The sequence below is a fragment of the Archocentrus centrarchus genome, chromosome 2 (assembly GCF_007364275.1).
Source record: "Archocentrus centrarchus isolate MPI-CPG fArcCen1 chromosome 2, fArcCen1, whole genome shotgun sequence".
NCBI lineage: Eukaryota > Metazoa > Chordata > Actinopteri > Cichliformes > Cichlidae > Archocentrus > Archocentrus centrarchus.
In genome coordinates, this window is record NC_044347.1 from 12840206 (window position 1) to 12860408 (window position 20203).

Here is a 20203-nt window from a genome sequence, read left to right on the forward strand (position 1 = left end):
CCAAAGATGCTTCTGCAAGCTACTGAGTCATGGAGTGTGATTATGACTGTACACTTAGATAGCCAGAGTCATATATACTAAAACTATAGAACATAAAGACATGTATAAAAACTCACATATACTAAAGCACATGAACACACAAAACAGACACTTTGTGACAGCATTTCAGATCATACCAGCACATTTTATTAACCACTGTTTTATACATATGGACAAAGAATTAAGAGACAGTGACATTATACAGATAAAGATAAGACGTACTTTAATTCTTTCAAATTTCAAGTGAAATAATGAGCATAACAAGTAAATTAATCTACAAATTAAATATATATATATATATATATATATATATATATATATATAAATATATATATATATATATATATATATATATATATATATATATATATATATATATATATATATATATATATATATATACATACATACACACACACACATTTTCCTTCACTTATGTAATTAAGGGTCCCGGAGGGGGCTGGAGCCTATCCCAGCTGTCACAGGCCGAGAGGTAGGGTACACCGTGGACACCTGTTAACCTTTGGACTAAGGAGAACCTGGAGAGATCCCAGTCAGAGAACATACACACAAAGGCCCCAGACTGTATTTGAACCCAGATTCAGGCAGCAGTGCTAACCACTGCACCACCATGCCACCACCGAGTGTATTCAGTATATTAATCCGTTATCCAAATTTTATGCGCCATGTGAGGGACTATCGCTATGACTTCGTTATACTTGCATAATGACAATAAAGACTCTTGAATCTATAAATCTATATAACAATAATATAAATAATATAGAAAGCATTGTAAAAATAAAAACTAAAATAACTCAATTATTTTAGTCATGTCAGCTGGTTATTTAATGCCAATCAAAAGTATTTATTATTTAACAGGAAACGCAAATTTCTCTGACTTGACAGGTCGTATTTTTTTATTAGACTCTTCCAACGAGGTTGGGGTTAAGACCTGCCAAGTTTCTCAAAGTTAAACGTGATATCCAGTTATTACCTGTCAAAATAAAACTCATAATAAAACACAATACGTATTTAATTATATGTCCTTTTATATTGTCTCCGTACTTCCGGTATAAACGAACTAATACTTGCTAGCTTGATGGCGCTGTGGGGTCAGCAGCGAGCGGAGCTACCGTTAACCAGGGTGTAAAGTACAGTTAAAGAAACTCCGCCGATTAACTTAGCCTTTTAACCGCTGCACAGACACGGAGCTACTCTGTTGGACGAGCTGCCGTTTTGTGATTTTCTTCCCGGAAAGCTCCAGCGGGCTCCTCTGACAGCCGTCGGGCCTCGTCGTCGTCGTGGTCCGGCAGGACTCGAGTGAAGTTGGGAGCGGACTGCCAAACTTCTGCTTCCTCCAGCGGCTCTCCGCAGGGCCCGGGGCTCCTGTCACTGGCCCTGTGGATGAGGAAGTGACTACACATCTAATCAGTGCCCAGGTACGGCAATAAACAGGAATGGGCTCCGCTTAAAGCGTGTATTTTTTTCCCATTTACGGACTGTTTTTCTTTCAGAGCCGCGCAGCGCAGGTGAACGCTGATTAGCTGTGCGGCTAGATGCTAGCATTAGCTCAGCTTGATAACTTCCTCGGCCTGACAGCTAGTAGCACACGTCCAGCTGAGCTTCACCTTTCAGCTCTGTAGTTATACAGCAAACTGTATTTAGGGGTACATGTCAGAAGTGGCTTATTGTTACTATTATTATTATTATTAGTGATTCATTATATCGGCTGTAGTTGCCAGTCTGCTAGCAACAGTTGCTGTGTTGCGGCGGCTACTCGGCTAACGCTAGCAGGTTAATCTAAAGCAAGCTAATTATCTACCAAACGAGACCGTAATTGTGTCGTTGTTGTTGATACCAACTTTGTTGTGAGCGCCGAGCAAGAGCCAGTACGGAGGAGGGAGGAGGATGTTAGTGGTGGTGTATGTAAGAAGAATAACAAAATGCTAAGCTAAAGCTAGCACCAGTGCTGCAGCTCTCTCATCAATCAGTGATGATCACAGACTCATCATCAATTTCCAAAAAGCTCCTCGTCAGCAGAGGACATTTTGACTTAAATTTCCACTTTCACTGTCTTTATGTATCAACGATGAGGTGACAGATGTGCTGGTGATTGTGCTGAATAAATCCTGGGAAATATCAATGAATATTAATGAATATAATCAATAAACTGCTTCTGTTCCACATTCAGGTGTGCAGCCCTGTGTTGTAACCTTTATGGCCCCTTTACTGGACACTCACAGCTACAGTAATTGCATATTCCACTATACACACCAGTACAATAGTATAATATACATATAGGTGACAAATAAAGGTAAAAACCTGAATTCTTGACCTCCTAATGGTTTGACATAACCATTGATCAGTAAAAAAAAAAAAAAAAAGTGTGCTGTGTAAGTCGATTGATCTGAAACACACTGGCTCAAATGGACCCCCATTAATCTAGTATTTTTACATTAAAATAAAAGGAAAATAGCAGTTAAAGCATCCGTCTGTGTGGAAAATTAGTTTAAAGTGGGATCAGCATTTACTCCACTACGTTTTTATGGTTAAGATTTTGTTACTCCTATTTTCTGATTTAATTTATGACATAAAATCATAACTCCTAATAAACTCTGCTTTAGGGTCAACAGTTTAAGGACTCCGATTCCAGAAGTGGTTTTTCCTGATTCATTATCTACCTTGTTTCAGAAAATACCTACTTAAAGAGTTTTAAGCTTCAAACCAAACAGACCAGCTATGAGGTGAATCATAATCATGAAAAGATTTGAATTGGATTAAAAAATGAAGTAAAACAAACAAAAAAGGGCTGTGTACAGGAACTACTCATCCCATAATGCATTGCAAATCCCAGATATCACAATGAATGCCTTCCAGCCTTGTTGAATTTAATCCTTTTCATTCTCTTAATGTTTTATAATAACCCTGTTTGAATATATGTTGTAATTTGTGTGTGGTGAAGTATAACCTTGTTATTGATATGGTACAGTGCTTCATTCCTCACTGCAATCTCCGAACTCGTGTTTTCTGAAGTTTTGTGCCCACCTGATGTTCCTGTGTTTAAAAATTTCCATGGTAATGGTGACCCCCACCAATCAGAGACTTCGCTCTTTCGATTTAGGGTTGTTGGTAGAGTACTTCTTTTCCGCAACATTGTAAATAAAATGCATTTTTCTTAAACCAGGGTTGATGTCATACAGACGTAGTTTTGACGAGAGCACCTACTACAGTTTCACAATGTTTTATGTTAGTGCTAAGTCTGCTTTGAATGGTTACAACATTATGACTCATAATCAAAATCCCTGTGCACAGTAAGAATGGGATTTTCACTTCAGGAACCTCACAGTTGACCTCAGTATTCTTATGGGTTAAGTTAGCGGTATATTAAGTAATTAAATTGGCTTTTTGAAGTGAAGTGGCAAAACCTTTGACCTCGGCTGGATCAGCGCCGTTAGACTTTGGTGAATATTTCTGTCTTGATGGAAGGGATCTCTTCCAGGGCAGCTTCAACAGGGCACCAAATTGTCTGATAAGGATAGAAATTGGGTGACTCACATGCTGTGGGATATACTAATCCAACTTTGTCCAATTCCAATATGATGCAGATACCTTGGCTTTGGGTAGAGTACTGTACAAAGCCTTGAACCGCCTCTCATTTCTTTATATTTTCTTAGAAAAATTGGAAATGGGTGCAGAAATTTATTGAAACACACAAACATTAACAGAAATACAGCACATGAGGCAAAAACAGAATCTGAAAGTCAATATTTGGTGTGACCACCTTTATTCTTCAGCACAGTCTGAACTCTCTGAGGCAGCGTTCTTCTCATTTCTTTAAGTAGTTTTCAGGAATAGTTCTCCAGGCTTCTTGAAGGACATTGAAAGCTCTTCTTTGGATGTTTCTGCCTTTTGTTCTGTTCTCTGTCAGGATGATCCCACACTGCTTCAATAATGTTGAGGTCCGTGCTCTGGGGAGACCAATCCATGACTGATAGGAAAACAAACAATTGAATGCTATCCAGGTATGGTTTTACGGCATTGGCAGTGTGTTTGGGATCCTTGTCATGCTGAAAAATGAAGCTGTGGCCAATCAGATGGTATTGGATAGTAGATCAAAATCTGATGGTACTTTTCTGCGTTCATAATTCTCCTTTCAGCTCAGTGTGAGTGCTCCTCCTCTTATTGCTCCTTACTCACACACAAACATCGTGTGTGGTGTGGCACAGACACGTGATGTAAGAAATATTGAGATAATGCTATGTTGCCATAAAAATGCAATAAATGCTTCCCAAAAAGTTTTACATCTAACATACAATAGGGAGAGCAAGAAGCCGACAAAGAAAGCATCTTCGCCTTAGCTTTTCACTTGTAATGACTCACTTTGACTGCAGTTAATTCGAAAACTTTTGCAAACACACAAAGAAAAAGCTGTTGGTGTCCTCCAGGATGTGTTAGATCTCTTGCTGCTGACAGTGCTGAACTGAGCTAAATAAACTGAAACACAGGTCAACTTCTATCAGATCCAAATATTGTCTTGGTGCGTCTGGAAATACAATACAGCTGTCATGTAGAGATCCCACTCCTAAAGAAAAAACAAAACACATGCATCAAATAGTCCTTTTGTTTTTTGTCGACATTGACAATTCCTGTATATTTTTATTTTTGAAATACAATATATTGTACCAGTTAGATTTTCCTCTTTATTTCTGTTAACAAAAATGTTTTTTTTTTTCACACTTACTGTGATTATCTTTGTTCCATCTAACTGCATGTAAGGATTTATGGTGTGCTTTTTGTTTCAGGAGAAAGGAATCCCTTTGATGGGAGAATCCTCTTTTCTGGCCTCCTGGGTCAATCGCCGTGCCATTAAGATGGGTACGTACATGCTTTGAGATGATGTTACTGTTTGGCAACGAGCCAGCTTCATCTTTTGTCAAGCCCATAATTTGAGGAATGTTTTCCCCCCTGAACAATGGCTCTTTGACATAGTTGCCTGACAATAGTCCCTTGTGTTATGCGGTTAAGTGGAAGCGGCTTGTCTGAAGAGATAAGTTCAAACAAGACAACTTCATTTGTAATGTTCATACTATAAGAAGTGTTTTAGATTAGTCTTTTGCAGTGAGATGTTTGAGTTTTTTTTTTTTTTAATGATAAAACCTGTTAAATAAATAGAAGTCATGTTGTCTTGCAGATGAGCAGGAGGCGCTGAACTCCATCATGCAGGACTTGGCCGAACTGCACCGCTCCAGTCGTCCTGCCACGTTCCTTGGGGACCTGTGCAAACCCAAAGCGTCCTCGCCCAAGAACCAGGTAACGCAGTGAAAGCATGAAGGCTCAGCCTGATTTGCTTCCATTTGGCACTTATTTGCTCTTGCTGACTTTAACTGTCAACTCTGTGTCCAACAGAACGATGTGAGGGTGAAGTTTGAGTTCAAAGGGGAGAAGAGGTGAGGTTTCCGCCGCCACATTGACCCCTTCAGTGTTGTCAGTGCAGAGCAGCAGCTGTGCCCTCCTCTGACCTTTCACCTGTCTTCTCTCTCTGCAGGATTTTGCAGTTTCCTCGACCCGTCAAGCTGGAGGACCTGAGGTCAAAAGCTAAAGTGGCTTTCGGTCAGACAATGGACCTTCACTACACAAACAATGAGGTACAAAACTAAAAGACCACGCAAGCCTGACTATCACAACACCAAGCATCTATTTTCTACTGCTTATCTGTCTCTGGGATATGGGGACAGAAGTCTAAGCAGAGATCTCCAGATCTCCCTTTCCTCAGCGACATCCTCCAGCTCTTCTGGGGAGACACAAAGGTGTTTCCAAGCCAGCCCGGTCAGATTCCCAAAACAGGCTCCTTTTGAAGGGGAAGAGCTGCATCTTAACTATGAGCTCCTCCTGAGATCCTAAACCTGTCCCTGTGAATACAGTGAAGGCCCATCTGGGGTGTTCTTTGGTCCCTAATCGTGTTTTGGTCCATGCTCTGCACACCTGCAGTGTTTCAGAAGCAGAGCATTTAGCCTGAACATGGTTTTCCGTTTACCAGATACTCCAGGGTGCTCTTGTGTCTGACTCTGTGCAGCTTGTCACAGCTTTTGTTAACAACAAAAAAAAAAAAGACCTGCGATTTTCTTTGAGCAGCTTGGAACACAAGATCAACCTGTGTGTCTCTTCTGACCCGCGCTGTGGCACATTCGGTGGAATTGCATAATTGTGAGTAGCCAGCCAGACGTTTAAATGTTCGCGCCCTCGCTAGTCAGCACCAGAAATACTGGTGGGTTAAACTTGTTAATGTACAACACTAGTTACCTGTTGGTTCTAAGATGCCTGTTGGTAGGGGCGGGTGGCATCGTGGTCTGTGGTCTGTTCCTAGTAAATAGACCACAGTCACGCTAACCAGTGGATTTCTGCAGAAATGATGTAGAAAACGAGTGATTATATGAGCGCTGCATTAGAATAATCAGCTAGAGCAACATGAGACCACATCCTGCACAGGCGAGTGGATGTTCACCTGCTGCTGCTGCTACTCGTTAGGTTAGATACACTCTGCAAACTGTGTGTGCGCAGTGTTATCCACAGAGGAAAGTGCTGTACATTTCAGTGACATTTAAAACTATTTAATTATTGAAGAATGTGGCTAACAGATGTCACTTAAATGTGCAGTATTTGTGTGGCCAGTGTTTAACCTCATCCATCAGATTGTTCTCAGTTTTAATGTTTTCTGATTTTTAATCTTGCAAGTTTTTTTTCCTTTCCTGTTTAAAGAACGGGTAAAGTAAGTTGCCAGGAACATCCTCGTGTGATCCCGGGGTATCTGTAGAAAACCCTGACTGAGAGCCACACCCTGTGGCTAAGACTCAGCTCAGATGTACTTCTGAGGAAGGTCATTTAAACCGTTGTTATCCTTGATCTTAGTCACTACCCACAGCTTGTGGTCATAGATGAGGTTAAATCAGTAGCTTTGCTTTCATGCTAAGCTCTCTCCACTGGAACAGACAGGCATCGCTGCAGATGCGCTGTCAAATGTGAGTCAGACACCCGAGATACTTGAGCTCCTCCCGAACCTACAGCATACAGTCCACTCTTTATCCATCCGCGAGTCATGACCTCTGACTTAGTCCTGCTTCAGGAACCTGGAGGTCACCACTCGATGAAGCCACACCATCTCCAAAAAGCAGAGATCCTAAGACCAGTCTTATAAATACTGATATTAAATAAAAATGGCGAAGACTCATACCTAAACCACAGTTGTTTTTTTTTTGTTTTTTCTCCCCACCTTGCAGTTGGTGATCCCATTGACCACTCAGGATGACCTGGATAAGGCTGTAGAGCTTCTGGATCGCAGTGTTCACATGAAGAGTCTAAAGATCCTCCTCGTGCTCCAGGTCTCTTCTGAGGTCCGTCACACACCAAGTTTTACACAATATATACATCTATGTTATGACTGCTACACCTGCTGCTTTAATTTTCTGTCCTGTAATGTATAAGGTTGCCTCTCAATCTGTTCCCCTCAAAGTTTAATTTTCTTTTTAAAACCTTCATATTAGAGCAGCTTTAATGTACAAAGATTAGCTGAAAAATGAGGAATAGTAAATTGAACTGCTTCCAGAAACTCGTAGATTTAACAAACAGCCCGCGTGTTTTGTCAGATGAGGTCTTTGCAATGTTTAGTTTTTGTTTCTGCAGAACTCTTCATCTAACATGGACCTCCTGCCGTCCCACGAGGAGTTGGACAACACGGGATTCCGGGTCGCTGACAAGAAGAGCATGCTGGCTTTGATAGGTAACTGTTTCTCAAAGGGTGGTTCGCCGACATGAAGCAGACTCAGAGCCTGCAGGGATGGGCTCTAGTGCCCACCACACCCAAATAGTGGATAAGTGAATAAGAAAATGCAGGGATGGATATTCCCACATGAAGGAAACACTGACTTGGGTTTTAATTTTGCCCCAAAATGAAGGTCACATGTTTAGCTGTCACTGTGATGCACACAGGTCAACTGTCTTACTTTGTCTAAATGCTGTCCCATCAGGTTCCCACTCAACAGACCGCAGCTCTCCTCCTCCGGGATACATTCCCGACGCTCTGCAGCAGGTGGCGAGGAACGGCTCCTTCACCAGCATCAACAGCGAAGGGGAGTTCATCCCTGAGAGCATGGACCAGGTACTGACGCTCCGGACAGTCGACTCTAGCGTTACATAAAAAAGGAGCTCCTCTGGTGTAACAAAGCAGTATTTAAATGTAAACTCGAGGACATTTTAGATGTAAAATACATTTAAAGTTTTGATTTCCACGATGAGTTCTTTCCACCAGCTGCTTAGTCACAAAATAATCATTTAGAGAGAATAAATTTTTTAAGTTATGACCCTGGACTTTATAGTAGTTACAGCAGAACCTTTTAGCTTTTAGTGTTTTATTAAAGTTTATTTTTTTTCTTCCTCTTCTCCCTGCTGTGACCATTGAGTTTTGTGGTGTACCTGCCACTGTGGAGGGCAGGTTAAGTCCCTGATATACTCCCAAACGGACCTGGGCGCGCACAGCAGGGCAGATGGTGGATGCGTATCTGGTTCTTTTCATACCACGTCGAGTGTCTGGGTACATGGACGTGTTTCGCACACTCGTAGGTGAGGTCGTAGAGATGTGATTTGCGGAGGTCAGCGTGCTCCCTCGCAGGCGCGGGCAGTTTGTGTAGCATCACAAAAGGCCCTTGTTTAAGTGTTGTGTGCTTCAGTGCGAGTGGCATATAACTAATGACTACTGCAGCACTCGAGAGAGATGGGAAGGATTTCTTTGTGTCTTGGAAGCTGTTAAAAAGTTTCAGTTTAATTTCATGCATTTATTATTTTCAAGAGTAGTTTTCTGAAGTTGCTTTCGGCATCAGTTTACATCAAATTAAATTCACCCAATTGCTAATGAGCATTGTTTTTATTTGGGTTTTGAGAGTATGCGAGTTTCTCTCTCTCTGATTTTTTCTTTCTTTGCTTCAGATGTTGGACCCTCTGTCCATGAGCAGCCCGGAGAATTCGGCTTCTGGAAGTTGTCCCTCCTTAGACAGCCCGCTGGACAGGTCAGGATCACAGAATAAAACCAGAAACAAGAAAAACAAAACAAACCCTAACATAAACTTCGCTCTGATTTGTTGCTGTTGTCTTCATGTTCAGTGACTACCCAAAGTCCAGGATGCCCAGAGCTCAGAGCTACCCAGACAACCACCAGGACTTTCCAGGTGAGAGTAGGTATTAGCTCAGGGGTGTCAGACTCTTTAAGAGTAATAAATAAATAATCACCTGGGGCCTCTTCAAGAGTTTAAAAGCTGAAATGAGTGAAAGACAGCCCTTTAAACCTTTAAAAATTCGCCAGACGGCAGCTGGTAGCCTCATATTTTAATATTTTTCATCATAGCCTGAGATGTCTGATGGAAATGTGTTTTTAATGCATGGATCGACTGTCTGTACAGTTGGAAAGGCCCAACATGTTCATATGTCGAGTTTGTCGCAAAAGAACAAAAGTATTTTACATCTTTGATACAAATAAACTCATCTGGATTGAGAAAGGTCTGACCGGTTATTTCATCGTTCGTATCCTCCTCTTCCTCCGCAGAGTACGACATCCCCGTGTTTGAGAAGTCGGGGAAAGGAGGGACGTATCCTCGCCGATATGGTATTCCCTTTGGCCTTCAGGATTACAGTGACGGTGGGTCATTCTTACTGACACTGAAGCACTTTGACTTTGTTAACGAAGACTTAAAAATATCACTCTTCCCCATCCTCTGATCAGGGAGGAAGACTTTCCCTCGGGCTCGGCGGACGCAGGTTCACAGTTTCCGCTCGCCGATCAGCTTCAGCCCGACCGAGCAGTCTCCCAGCACCAGCAGCGGCAGCAGCGTCTTCACCCCCGACCTGGAGGAGGCCCCCGGGCCCGCCAGGAGGCCGCGGAGGGGCAGCGACATCGAGCCAAACCCCAATCCAGCCGTGCCTCCGACGCTCTCCGTCATGGACATCAGTCCACCCAGTCGCTGTGAGTCCTCACAATACGACAAGTCTTCAAGATGTCTCGTCTGTTTGTTTTTTTTTGTTTTTTTCGATGTTTATAGTAAGTCTGATGTCTCGTGCGCAGCTCCGCGAGCGCCAACCAACTGGCGGCTGGGGAAGCTTCTGGGTCAGGGGGCGTTCGGACGGGTCTTCCTGTGTTATGACGCCGATACTGGACGGGAACTAGCAGTTAAACAAGTCCAGTTTGATCCAGAGAGTCCCGAGACCAGCAAGGTATATGTCAGCACCACAGACTATACAGTGCTTAACAAATGTATTGGACCACCACCCAGTGTGAGGTTTATGCCACAGCTGCCCTAAATTAACAGCATTGGTAATAATCAAAATCAGTTTTTATGTTTCTCTGATGGTTAATCCACCAGTGTGTACAAGTTCTTTACTGAAAATTATATTTTTAATACTAAAATATGAATTTTCAAATTTGCTGTTACAAAAAAGCAGAAAAAATAGTAAATATTATTTTTAATTAAGATGCCAAATTATTCATTTAATTGCATTCCTGAACAGTAAAATGAGTTTTAGTGGTTGAATGTGATTTCTGACTCAAATTTGGGAATAAAAACATCAATTTTCTTTCATTTCTGAATAAGTATCAATATAATTATTAGGGTTTTGACAGATTTCTAATATTTAGGGTGTTCTTGTTTTTATGGCAGGTGGTCTAATAAATTTAAGCACTCTATTAAATGTCATCATAGTGGTAGAGTTGGCTCATCTTAATGCATTAATGAGACAACTAGCTAAAAATGAGATCACCTTAAATAATTAAATTAATCCATGTTTAAAGTGGTGTAGATTTGGACTTTGTTTTCTTGTCATTCTAACAAATTGCCATCTTTTGCTGATTAATGATAATTATTTTATAGTTAGAAATCTATTTTTATGCAATTCCTTATTGACTGATTATAATTTAAAAACCCTGAAAAAATGTGATTTTAAAAACTGAGTAACTAAAGAATAAAACGGGGCATAAAGTGACTTCAGTCCCTCTTGATAAGCTGGTCTCTGTTTCCAGCCCTCTCCTCTATCTGTTGCTGCAGGGACTCTAATTTGCTCAGGAAGCCACCTCGTTTGTGGAGGTTCTCACTTGATAAGCGCTGCAGTTGGAACATTTGAAATCAGTTTATTTGTGGACTCTAACTTTTGCGTCGTCCTGTTTCTCCTGCAGGAGGTGAGCGCGTTGGAATGTGAAATCCAGCTTCTGAAAAACTTGTGCCACGAGCGGATCGTCCAGTATTACGGCTGCTTACGAGATACGATGGAGCGAACGCTCTCCATCTTTATGGAGTACATGCCTGGAGTGAGTGCACGTTAACAGTTTACTGTTTCCAGTTATGTGAAAGCATGAAACTGCAGCCATGCTTCATTTTTTTTGGTGAGTGGAGGGATTTCCGCTTGAATAAACCTCCCTCGGTGTATGTTTTAAGCCTGTGTTGCATGTAAGAGGGAAAAATGTCAGCTTTTCTAAACCAAGAAACACTTTCCTTGAGAGACACTGAATTTTAATGTGGGGATATTTGATGATTCCTTCCTTTCCGGTGACCCTCAGGGCTCCATTAAAGACCAGCTGAAGTCGTACGGCGCGCTGACGGAAAACGTGACGCGCCGCTACACCAGGCAGATCCTGGAGGGGGTTTCCTACCTGCACAGCAACATGATCGTCCACAGGGACATCAAAGGTGAGCTCGACTGATTATTTCTCTCAGCTGTTTGGTCTCACTGGTGAAACACTTTGTAAAAGTGGGAAACGCAGAGTATGAAACTCTCTCGTCTTGGTTCAGGTGCCAACATCCTCCGAGACTCGGTGGGTAACGTGAAGCTGGGCGACTTCGGGGCCAGCAGGCGGCTGCAGACCATCTGTCTGTCAGGAACAGGCATCAAGTCGGTGACCGGCACCCCGTACTGGATGAGCCCAGAGGTGATCAGCGGAGAGGGGTACGGCAGGAAGGCTGACATCTGGTAAAACCACCCACAAAACAGTCTTTATATTATTCAGCGTAGCCACGGAAATGCATGAAAGTGAGCTAAAATGTAATTTGATTCTGGATGAACTGAGTTAGAAATTGGACTTTGTACTGCAGTGTTACAAAGTGAGGCTTCTTTACCTCAGTACTGAGCAGACAAAGCAGCAATAAACTGCTGTATCCTAACAGCTCCCCTCAGCATCACTTTGAGGCAGGGATCCTCAAATCCAGGCCTCGAGGGTCGGTGTCCTGCAGGTTTTAGATGTGTCTCTGCTTCAACACACCTGAGTCAGATATAGAAGTCATTAGCAGGACTTGACTGCATACCGAGGAGGCAATTAAGTCATTTGAATCAGGTGTGTTGGATCAGGGACACATCTAAAACCTGCAGGACACCGGACCTCGAGGCCTGGATTTGAGAATCCCTGCTTTAAGGGTTGGCATGCTTTTTGCATATATAAAAAAAACCTCTCTGTTGGTGCCCAACAAAGAGGTTTTGGACAAGAATAAAATACACTTTTGTTTATTAAAAGGCCGGAAATGCCCGGGAAAAAAGTCACGTAGCACAAACTCTTTGACTTCATGGTATTTGGACCAGTCCTGCTTATGTGCACAGTTAAACCCCACAAGCTCATTTGACCAGGGTCCCTGTGGTTATCCCATTTAAAGACAGACCAGTAACTTAAAATTAATAGTTTTTCAATGAGAGTGTTCAGTAATTGTTCAAGAAATATGTGAAAATTTCTCTCCGCCAAACTTTGAGACAGTCGCTGTTATTTCAGTGTGTAAGATCTGTATTTAATCAGCACTCAGATGAAAGTGTTGGAGACTTGCTCTCAGTAATGCACAGTGATAAAGAACTTGAAGCTTGTTGGGTTGAATCCAACAGTCATTGGGCTCCTTTATGGAGAACAATGAATCAAGAATATTGATGAAAGGAATTCCCTAAATCAGGGTTTGACATAACTTTTGTTTAAATAAAAAAAAAAAAAAAAAAAACCCGAACAAACAGCTTCTGGTCTGTTTAAACACTAACGATGGTCATAGTTTCAGGTCATTAAGGTTTCTCCTGCGTTTTATTGCCACTTGGTAGGATGTAATATGCCTGAAGGTGGCACAGCAGCTCACTGTCTGGGCAGTATTTACTTTGAGGGAGTGGTATTGTGTTTTGTAAATATTCATTTAGTTTTCTTTGTTCTTTTTAAATTTAAGTCTGTAGTGCAGCAAAAATCAGATAATGGTGGCATTAGAGATGTTTACTTTGATTATGCAGAGATCAAATATCTCCATGTAGCAGTAGAATTTTAAGCATGGTTTTAAAGACATTTTATGAAGATTTAACCTTGAAGGAGAGGTCAGAGGTCAAATGGGACACATTTTATATGGTACTTTATGGATGTTGACAACACACACCACACCTGTAAGAATGATAGTTTCTATGTTATTGTCAGTTTGGGATCAATAAATCCTGAAGTTGACCTTGAAGACCTCGGTGGATGTGAGGCAAAGTTTAGTGGATTCTTAACTTGACCCCACTCTGCACCCCTGCAAAGTTTTAATGGAGTTCATTCAAATGTTAACGAGTGATCGTGTTTATAGACAGAACGACACGCACGTGTGCAAACACTACCAAAAACAACATAACCTCCTTGGCAGAGTAACAAGGTGTGTGTTGCTGCTGTTGCTGGTGTCATGCACAAGTCACTGCTATGACACCACGTGCCATTCCACATTTAAAGTTGTTTAAATATTAAATAAACTAAGTAAATATAAAAATATTGTTACTTTTATATTTATTCTTCTTTAAAGTACTTGGAAAACTTTATATGTATTACGTGGGCAACAGGCTAAATAAAGAGCCTTGAATTTTGTACAAACAGGAAAAATGTGGAAAAACTAAAGGTGAGAACAGCTGTCAGACCGGCTTGTTGGAACAAAACAAAAATAAGGTCCAGTGCAGAGAGTGCTGGCAATTTGGGAGCGGCTGGTGGTGGAGGTGATCTTAGAGCAACAGTTGAATATTTCTCATACAGTAATTTCAACAAAACACTTCCTTAAAATTATTCACACCTCACCACAGTTTGAGAACCACTCAGTGCATGAAAAGAATCAAGGTTCAGTTTTTCCCAAGTTTAAAAGCTCTTAAATCAAGAATGCCTTTATTAGTCCCACAAATGGGGAAATGTCCTTTTCCCCCAATGTCCTTTTAATTTGGTTTAAATGTATCATTTTTATAATTTTAATCAAAAAGGCTGTGAAAATTTAGCCTTTGAGAACTTAAAATGATCTCCAGGAACCTCAGGGCTAACATATGATCAGTAAGCCACAGTTGCTACTTTCCCACCACCGAGGTTCCGGACCCGGAGCAAGTTCCCGTGCCGATCCCAGTGAACCGGCGAAACACTTAAGAACGGGCCCGCGTTCCCACCGCGTTTCTGTGAACTGCTCCTTTACGTATGAGCGTGGGCGGGTCCTCGTCTGGACACGGAAGCCGAAGCGCACAAACGTGGGAGAACACGCTCTCCTTTCTTGTGCTGCAAATACGTTTTACGGTCCAAACCAAACTACTGCAGCATCTGTGTGCAGCACAGAGGGAAACACAGACAGCGAGAGCAGGACGGCAAGTACGCACTTTGTGTCCTTTTATCTGTGATATGAACTGATACAAAGCAGCAAGTTCAGCCTTAGAGCCGTGAAAATCGCTTCGCTTTTCTCATGTAATACACATGTAAAATGGTAGAAAACTTGATGTTGAGACGGCAGAGTCACGCCCCTCTGCCGCTTTCGCCATGCGTTCCTGGTTCCAGACCAGCTAGTTTGCGGGGCCGGAATTGAACCCGTTTTTCGGCCGAGCACCAAGTGCTTCGGCAGTGGAAAACCCGCCTAACGGTTCAAATTACGGCACAGGCTCCGGAACCCTGTTGGTGGGAAAGAGGCCTGTGAGTCTGAAGCGGGCCTCTGCAGGCTCTGAATTTTGGGGTTGACTTTAAATGTTAAAAATGCCCCATTGTTGGTACTGTAGGACCTGTGAGAAACTCTGTTTTGGCTCCTGTTTGTCAGAAAATCAGCATTTCGTAAACAAGCCAGTGCTGATCACGTGTAACCAGGGTAGACGTGTAGCCATGAACAGGAAGCTTTAGCCGCATGTGGCTTTAAAGGTGAAAGATGGTGATGCTGCACGGCTTCTTATAAAATCATGACTTTAGCTGTGGAAAGAAGCAGGTAGGTGAATGGCTTTGAAAGTAAAGGCTGGTTAACCGTTAATCTTAATGCCAATTTAATGAGCGGCATGTGTCGCTGAAAGATGAGCGCGAGCATTTCCTGCCCTTTCGGGCCATGAACAGCGTAAAACTTGGATCCAGTCAAAACCAAAAAGAAGTGAATGCAATGACTCCTCCCCCTTTCTTCCTTGTGAAGGTTAACGCTTGTTTTTGTCGCCCTCAGGAGTGTCGGCTGCACCGTCGTGGAGATGCTGACACAGCGACCTCCATGGGCGGAGTTTGAGGCCATGGCCGCCATCTTCAAGATCGCCACGCAGCCCACTAACCCCGTCCTGCCCGCCCACGTGTCGGACCACTGCCGGGAGTTCCTCAAGCGGATCTTCGTGGAGACCAAGCAGCGGCCGTCTGCAGACGAGCTGCTCAGGCACATCTTTGTACATTAACACACACAAACCCGAAATCTTGAACCCCCGCCTGCCTGCCGAACTGCCAAATACGGCCTTATCTGAACTTGCCCCCCCCCCCTCCACCTTCATGCTGAGACCACATTGGACCAGGAAGGACTGGCTGGAAGAAGGTGGGGGGGCTCCTCCTGTCTCTGTTTGTATGAGACTGCCATAAAGGACACAAATTTTTATGTTAGTTTTCTCCGCAAGTTGCACCTTAACGTCTCCAACGTGGAGGAGGTCGCGCACTTCCTCCTCCTCCTCTTTGACAAACATTTTTTTTTTTTTTTTAAATGTTTTTACGGTTTCTCGCTCTGTGTGTTTTGGAGCAGGATGGCGTCTGTGTTGTGGACCTACAGGAGCTGATGCCTGACTCTGGAGTAAATCCCACCCCTACCCCCCAAATGTCTCGCTGACCCGACCCCAGAATGTAGTCTCCTGCCAAAACCCAGAGCGACGGGCGCGCTGCTATAGACAAACCTGAATCTCAGACTCAAATCCGGAGAACACTCCCCGAGAAGTTTCCACCTGCCTGCCCTCATCCCTCGCTGAAGGTCTGCGCTGTTTTGTTTTGTTTTGTTTTGTTTTTTTCCTGATTGAACCACAGATGAAATGCTCTGCTTCGTCATCCCCGTCTCTGTGCCTTTTTTCTGTTTGGGAATGAGTCTAAAGTTTTTTTTGTTTTTGTTTTTTTTTTGGCTTCCTGGATAGACTGCCTTCACACCAGCTGATCCCCGTTCAGCCGTTTCTGCCTTTCTGTGCCGGGGACCCGCTGTGCTGATCATTCGGTTTGTTCGTCCGCCTGCTGTACCAGCTCCGCCGGCTGGAAACCAAATATCCTCTGTTTGAAAAGTTGTCGTGCTGGTGTAGAAGTGAAGCGCCACATCGGTACCTGTGCTCTCTTTCCTCCTCTGCTTCTCCAAGGTCTCTCTGATCTGATTGGATGAACCCTTATCACGGCAGATTAGCAGCAGATTAATGAATTTACTGCAGATAGATGTTGGCTTTTAGCAGCTTCGAGTCAGTTCAGCCGCATGAAGCAAGCCAGGAGTATTTACACAACCAGACTTTAAAGGTGAAGCGTGTTGTTGCTTTTAATACATTAGAAACTCAACTAAAATACATCCATGTCCTTGTTAGACCACCATAACTAAGGTGGGAAGGTGATTGATTGTGGCTTTCAGTCCAACGCTGTAACACTGCTCAGATATTCTGTTTTTGTCTGTTTAAACCGTTTGATTTGTTTTGCCACTCATGTTGAAGGAGCCCTAACAAGGGCTGAAGCTGCTGGTGAGCGAAAGCTGGCCAGGTAGGGTTTGTTTTAGTCTGCAGTGCTTACGGCATCCCTTGGACAAGGAGGTCAGGTCCATGCAGGTCATGTAGCTTCACCAGTAGTTCAGCTTTTCTGGGGATGGTGAACGTGTGCATGTCAGAGAGCCAGTCAGTACTTAAATGTGCTCAAAAAAGATAAAATTTGGTGCTTTCATCATAGTGAGACCCTCTGCCATGATGAGGACTTGAGCACTCAGCTTGGAGATGCAGGGGAGGAAAATTTGAAGATCTCGTTCTGTTGTCCGTTTCATTTCAAACTAACCGTTTTTAGCTGCTTATCATTTAACCGACAGGTACTCGCGGCCTCTCCTCGTGCTCCACCGCTGCAGTCGGTACATTCATCGCCGCTTTCAGACAGGCTCGCAGAGCTCCGTTCTCACGTTTAACGCTTGGTACTGCGGTCCCTGTCGCCGCCGAATCAAATGCATCAGAGTTAACTCGTCACTTTAACCGCAAACGCTCCGTTCAGCACGTCTGGCTTTAAAGCATCGACTCCACGACTATGCACACGCCGGCCAGCAGGACCAACGTAGTCTGTCACTGATACATTGGCTCGTGATGACCACTTTTTTTTTTTTTTTTTCCTTCCCCCCTTTTTTGTTTTGGGGAGGAACGATGATGTTTTTGAGCAGCTCGGCCAGCAGCCAATCAAATCCTGTTTGGTGAAAATGTCCCACATTAAAGACTTCTGATTTTTAGGACTCAAAAGTTGCCTTAAATATTGGGCATTTGCAGCAAATGGTACAGGCAGTCCATGTACAAACTTTCTAAATGTTAAAATAATGACGGAAATCAGTCTTGTGGGAGTTATTGTTATGCTGCTAATAGTAAAATATTTTTAGGTTTAAAGAGACGATATGCAAACCTTTTCTCCTCATCAGAGATGGTTTCTGCAGAGCAGGTGAGAAAACATTTCTGGTGCAATCAGCAACATTTGACCAGCAGTGAAAGTGACTGTGACTCTTTTAAAGTTAATCAGACCCTCCTCAGCTCCCCCACCTTTCACTCTGCACTCAGTTTTAATTTGAACTCTTTGTCTGAACAGGTGGAAGAGCACATCTCCAGCACCTTTCTGTTCTGCTTTACTACTCACTAATTACCAGGATGAGCTTTTATTGCGGTGGTTAGATCGTTGGGTCTGTAATTTACATTTTTAGCTTAGAGTAGCAGTCGGAGGGCTTTGAAGCGTCGTTGTCCAAATATTTGATTGTAATGTCTGTTTTTTTTTTTTCTTTTCTTATATAGACGTTACCATAAAAGTCCCTAAAAAGCATTGCGTAATTTTTCCAGCTGTTTTGATTAGTTTTTCTTAGACTGGAAGAGATTAAATCTTCAGTGATGTGTGAGAATATGGCAGGATTACAGGTTACAGTAGCAGGATGTGAAGAAATGACACTTAATCGGTGCCAATAATCTCAGTTAGCATGTTGCTTTTATGAATTGTTTTGTTGCAGCATGCAGATACCTGCTAATTAGAACCACAGAGCTCTTGGACGAGCTGTGCCGAGCATATTATTTATTAGATAATGGCATTAAAAATGCTCCAGAAGAGAGAAACAGCACAAACAGGGGTCGAGATGTTCGGTTCAGCTGCAGCTGCCTGTCAGTGTGGCCACACCCCCTTCTTTAAACCTTGAGACGGTCTGATTGGATGAGGATTTTGGAGGTGGCCACTAGAGGAACTGCAGTTTCAGAAGCTTCCCTGGAGGTTCCTGCTTGGGTTCTGCAGTCTGGAATAATTTCAGATAGTACGAAGATTTTTGGCGTTCACATTAATGCAGTGTGATGGCTTCTTAATCACTGCAGCTGAAGAGAAGATTTAAATAGTTACAGCTTCTTAGGCCCGACCCTGAAACCTCTGCAGAGGTACGAGTATAAAAAGTAAACATTATGCACTTGTAGTGACTATTAGGCGTTACTAGTCAGATTTTCCCGATTGCACCGTTTTTTTTAAAGGCAGGAGGAGGCGGTTTCTGTGACCTCCTTTTGCCCTGACTTCCTCTGAAGGCACTTAACTGCTCTTGAGCCTTTCCTGCTCTGTGGAAACTTTTTACACTCATTATGCATCTTCTCAGCGGTACGTCGCTTGGAGTTTCAGGCGACTCACGGTAAACCGTCTAGTACCGATGGAGATCGCCAGCACTGGTCGTCATAGATACGCACTACCATTATGCACTATCTGTTTCTCACTGATGCCCCCCCCACCCCACCCCACGGTTCCTGACGCTCGTGCAGCTCGGATCGGCGACTTTTTCTTTGCACATTTTTAAAGACTGTTTTTTTTTTTTAATTTTTAGTGTGTGTGTGTGTGTGTGTGTGTGTGAGAGAGATGATGATGATGATGGCGGGTCGGTTAATCTTCACATGAATGTAACGTCTCATTCTTGGCCTCGTTCACCACAGCGGTACCGGTATTTGTCACCTGCGGAGTGCCAAGATACACCTGTAGTTCTCGTTTAAAGCCACTGCTGCCACTCCTGAATCAACGAATGAATGTGTGTGTGTGTGTGTGTGTGTGTGTGTGTTAATGTGCATTTACTGCAGATGTTGCTCATTGGACACTGCGCCTGAAATGCCTTGAGCATTCTGACTGTAGGGGATGAGAGCGTTAAAATAAAAAGAAATCTTGTACAGAAGTGTAAAAATGAAATTGTACTTTTTTTTTTTCTTTTTTTTTAAGGAAACTTATATCCCACATGTTTGGTCTGTGTATTGTAAAAGAAGCCATGTTTATAATTCTAATTGGTTTATGACCAATACGCCTGTTTATATCAGATCTGTATATCAGTGGTACGCATAATTTTTTAATATATTTTTTATTTTTCCTTTTTTTTTTCTTTTTCAATGGGAGATTGTATGCATGGTTGGGTCCTGAGAGACGCAGCAGTGCCGTCAAATTATTATTATTTTTTTTAATTGGCAAAATTGCAAGAGCTCAATGTTCATAATTACAACAATTATGATGATGAAAACAATAAAAGATATTTATTTCACATTGGGACTTTGGTGTGTTTTGTAGTTGGCATCATATTTGTACATCTGATCTTTTTGGAAGTTGCATTTGATTTAAAATGTTTATATAGTGTTATGAGATTTTTAAGTCTGTATACAGTACTGTACAAAAGCCTGGAGCTACACTGCATTTCTCTATTTCGCCAGG

At 42.6% G+C, this 20203-nt stretch overlaps 1 protein-coding gene across 3 annotated transcripts; it reads left to right on the top strand.

Annotated features, from left to right (window-relative positions):
- Nucleotides 1-1149: 1149 nt before the first annotated feature.
- On the top strand, nt 1150-20036 carry map3k2 (mitogen-activated protein kinase kinase kinase 2). 3 transcript variants are annotated; one of them, XR_004021246.1, is made up of 18 exons: nt 1150-1478; nt 4842-4914; nt 5231-5349; nt 5446-5486; nt 5585-5684; nt 7314-7427; nt 7717-7813; nt 8061-8191; nt 9016-9095; nt 9190-9254; nt 9629-9721; nt 9806-10045; nt 10145-10293; nt 11249-11380; nt 11630-11759; nt 11862-12039; nt 15489-16265; nt 16423-20036. XR_004021246.1 is itself a non-coding variant. In XM_030751033.1 (17 exons), exons 2-17 carry the CDS (start codon nt 4860-4862, stop codon nt 15706-15708), a joined length of 1944 nt encoding a protein of 647 aa, XP_030606893.1. In that variant the 5' UTR covers nt 1150-1478; nt 4842-4859; the 3' UTR covers nt 15709-16411. The 3 variants fall into 3 exon arrangements, 2 of the variants coding, with proteins under 2 accessions (XP_030606893.1, XP_030606906.1); XM_030751033.1 differs by lacking the exon at nt 16423-20036 and having other exon boundaries at nt 15489-16411; XM_030751046.1 differs by lacking the exons at nt 1150-1478; nt 16423-20036 and adding an exon at nt 4043-4061 and having other exon boundaries at nt 15489-16411.
- The last annotated feature ends 167 nt before the right edge of the window (nt 20037-20203 follow it).

Bases quoted from the DNA above. Each gene is read 5' to 3' on its own strand.
- map3k2 (XM_030751033.1), top strand. From the start codon at position 4,860: ATGGGAGAATCCTCTTTTCTGGCCTCCTGGGTCAATCGCCGTGCCATT. The intron at 4,915-5,230 runs GTACGTACATGC...GTTGTCTTGCAG, and splicing joins TCGCCGTGCCATTAAGATGG to ATGAGCAGGAGGCGCTGAAC. The intron at 11,381-11,629 runs GTGAGTGCACGT...GGTGACCCTCAG, and splicing joins TTATGGAGTACATGCCTGGA to GGCTCCATTAAAGACCAGCT.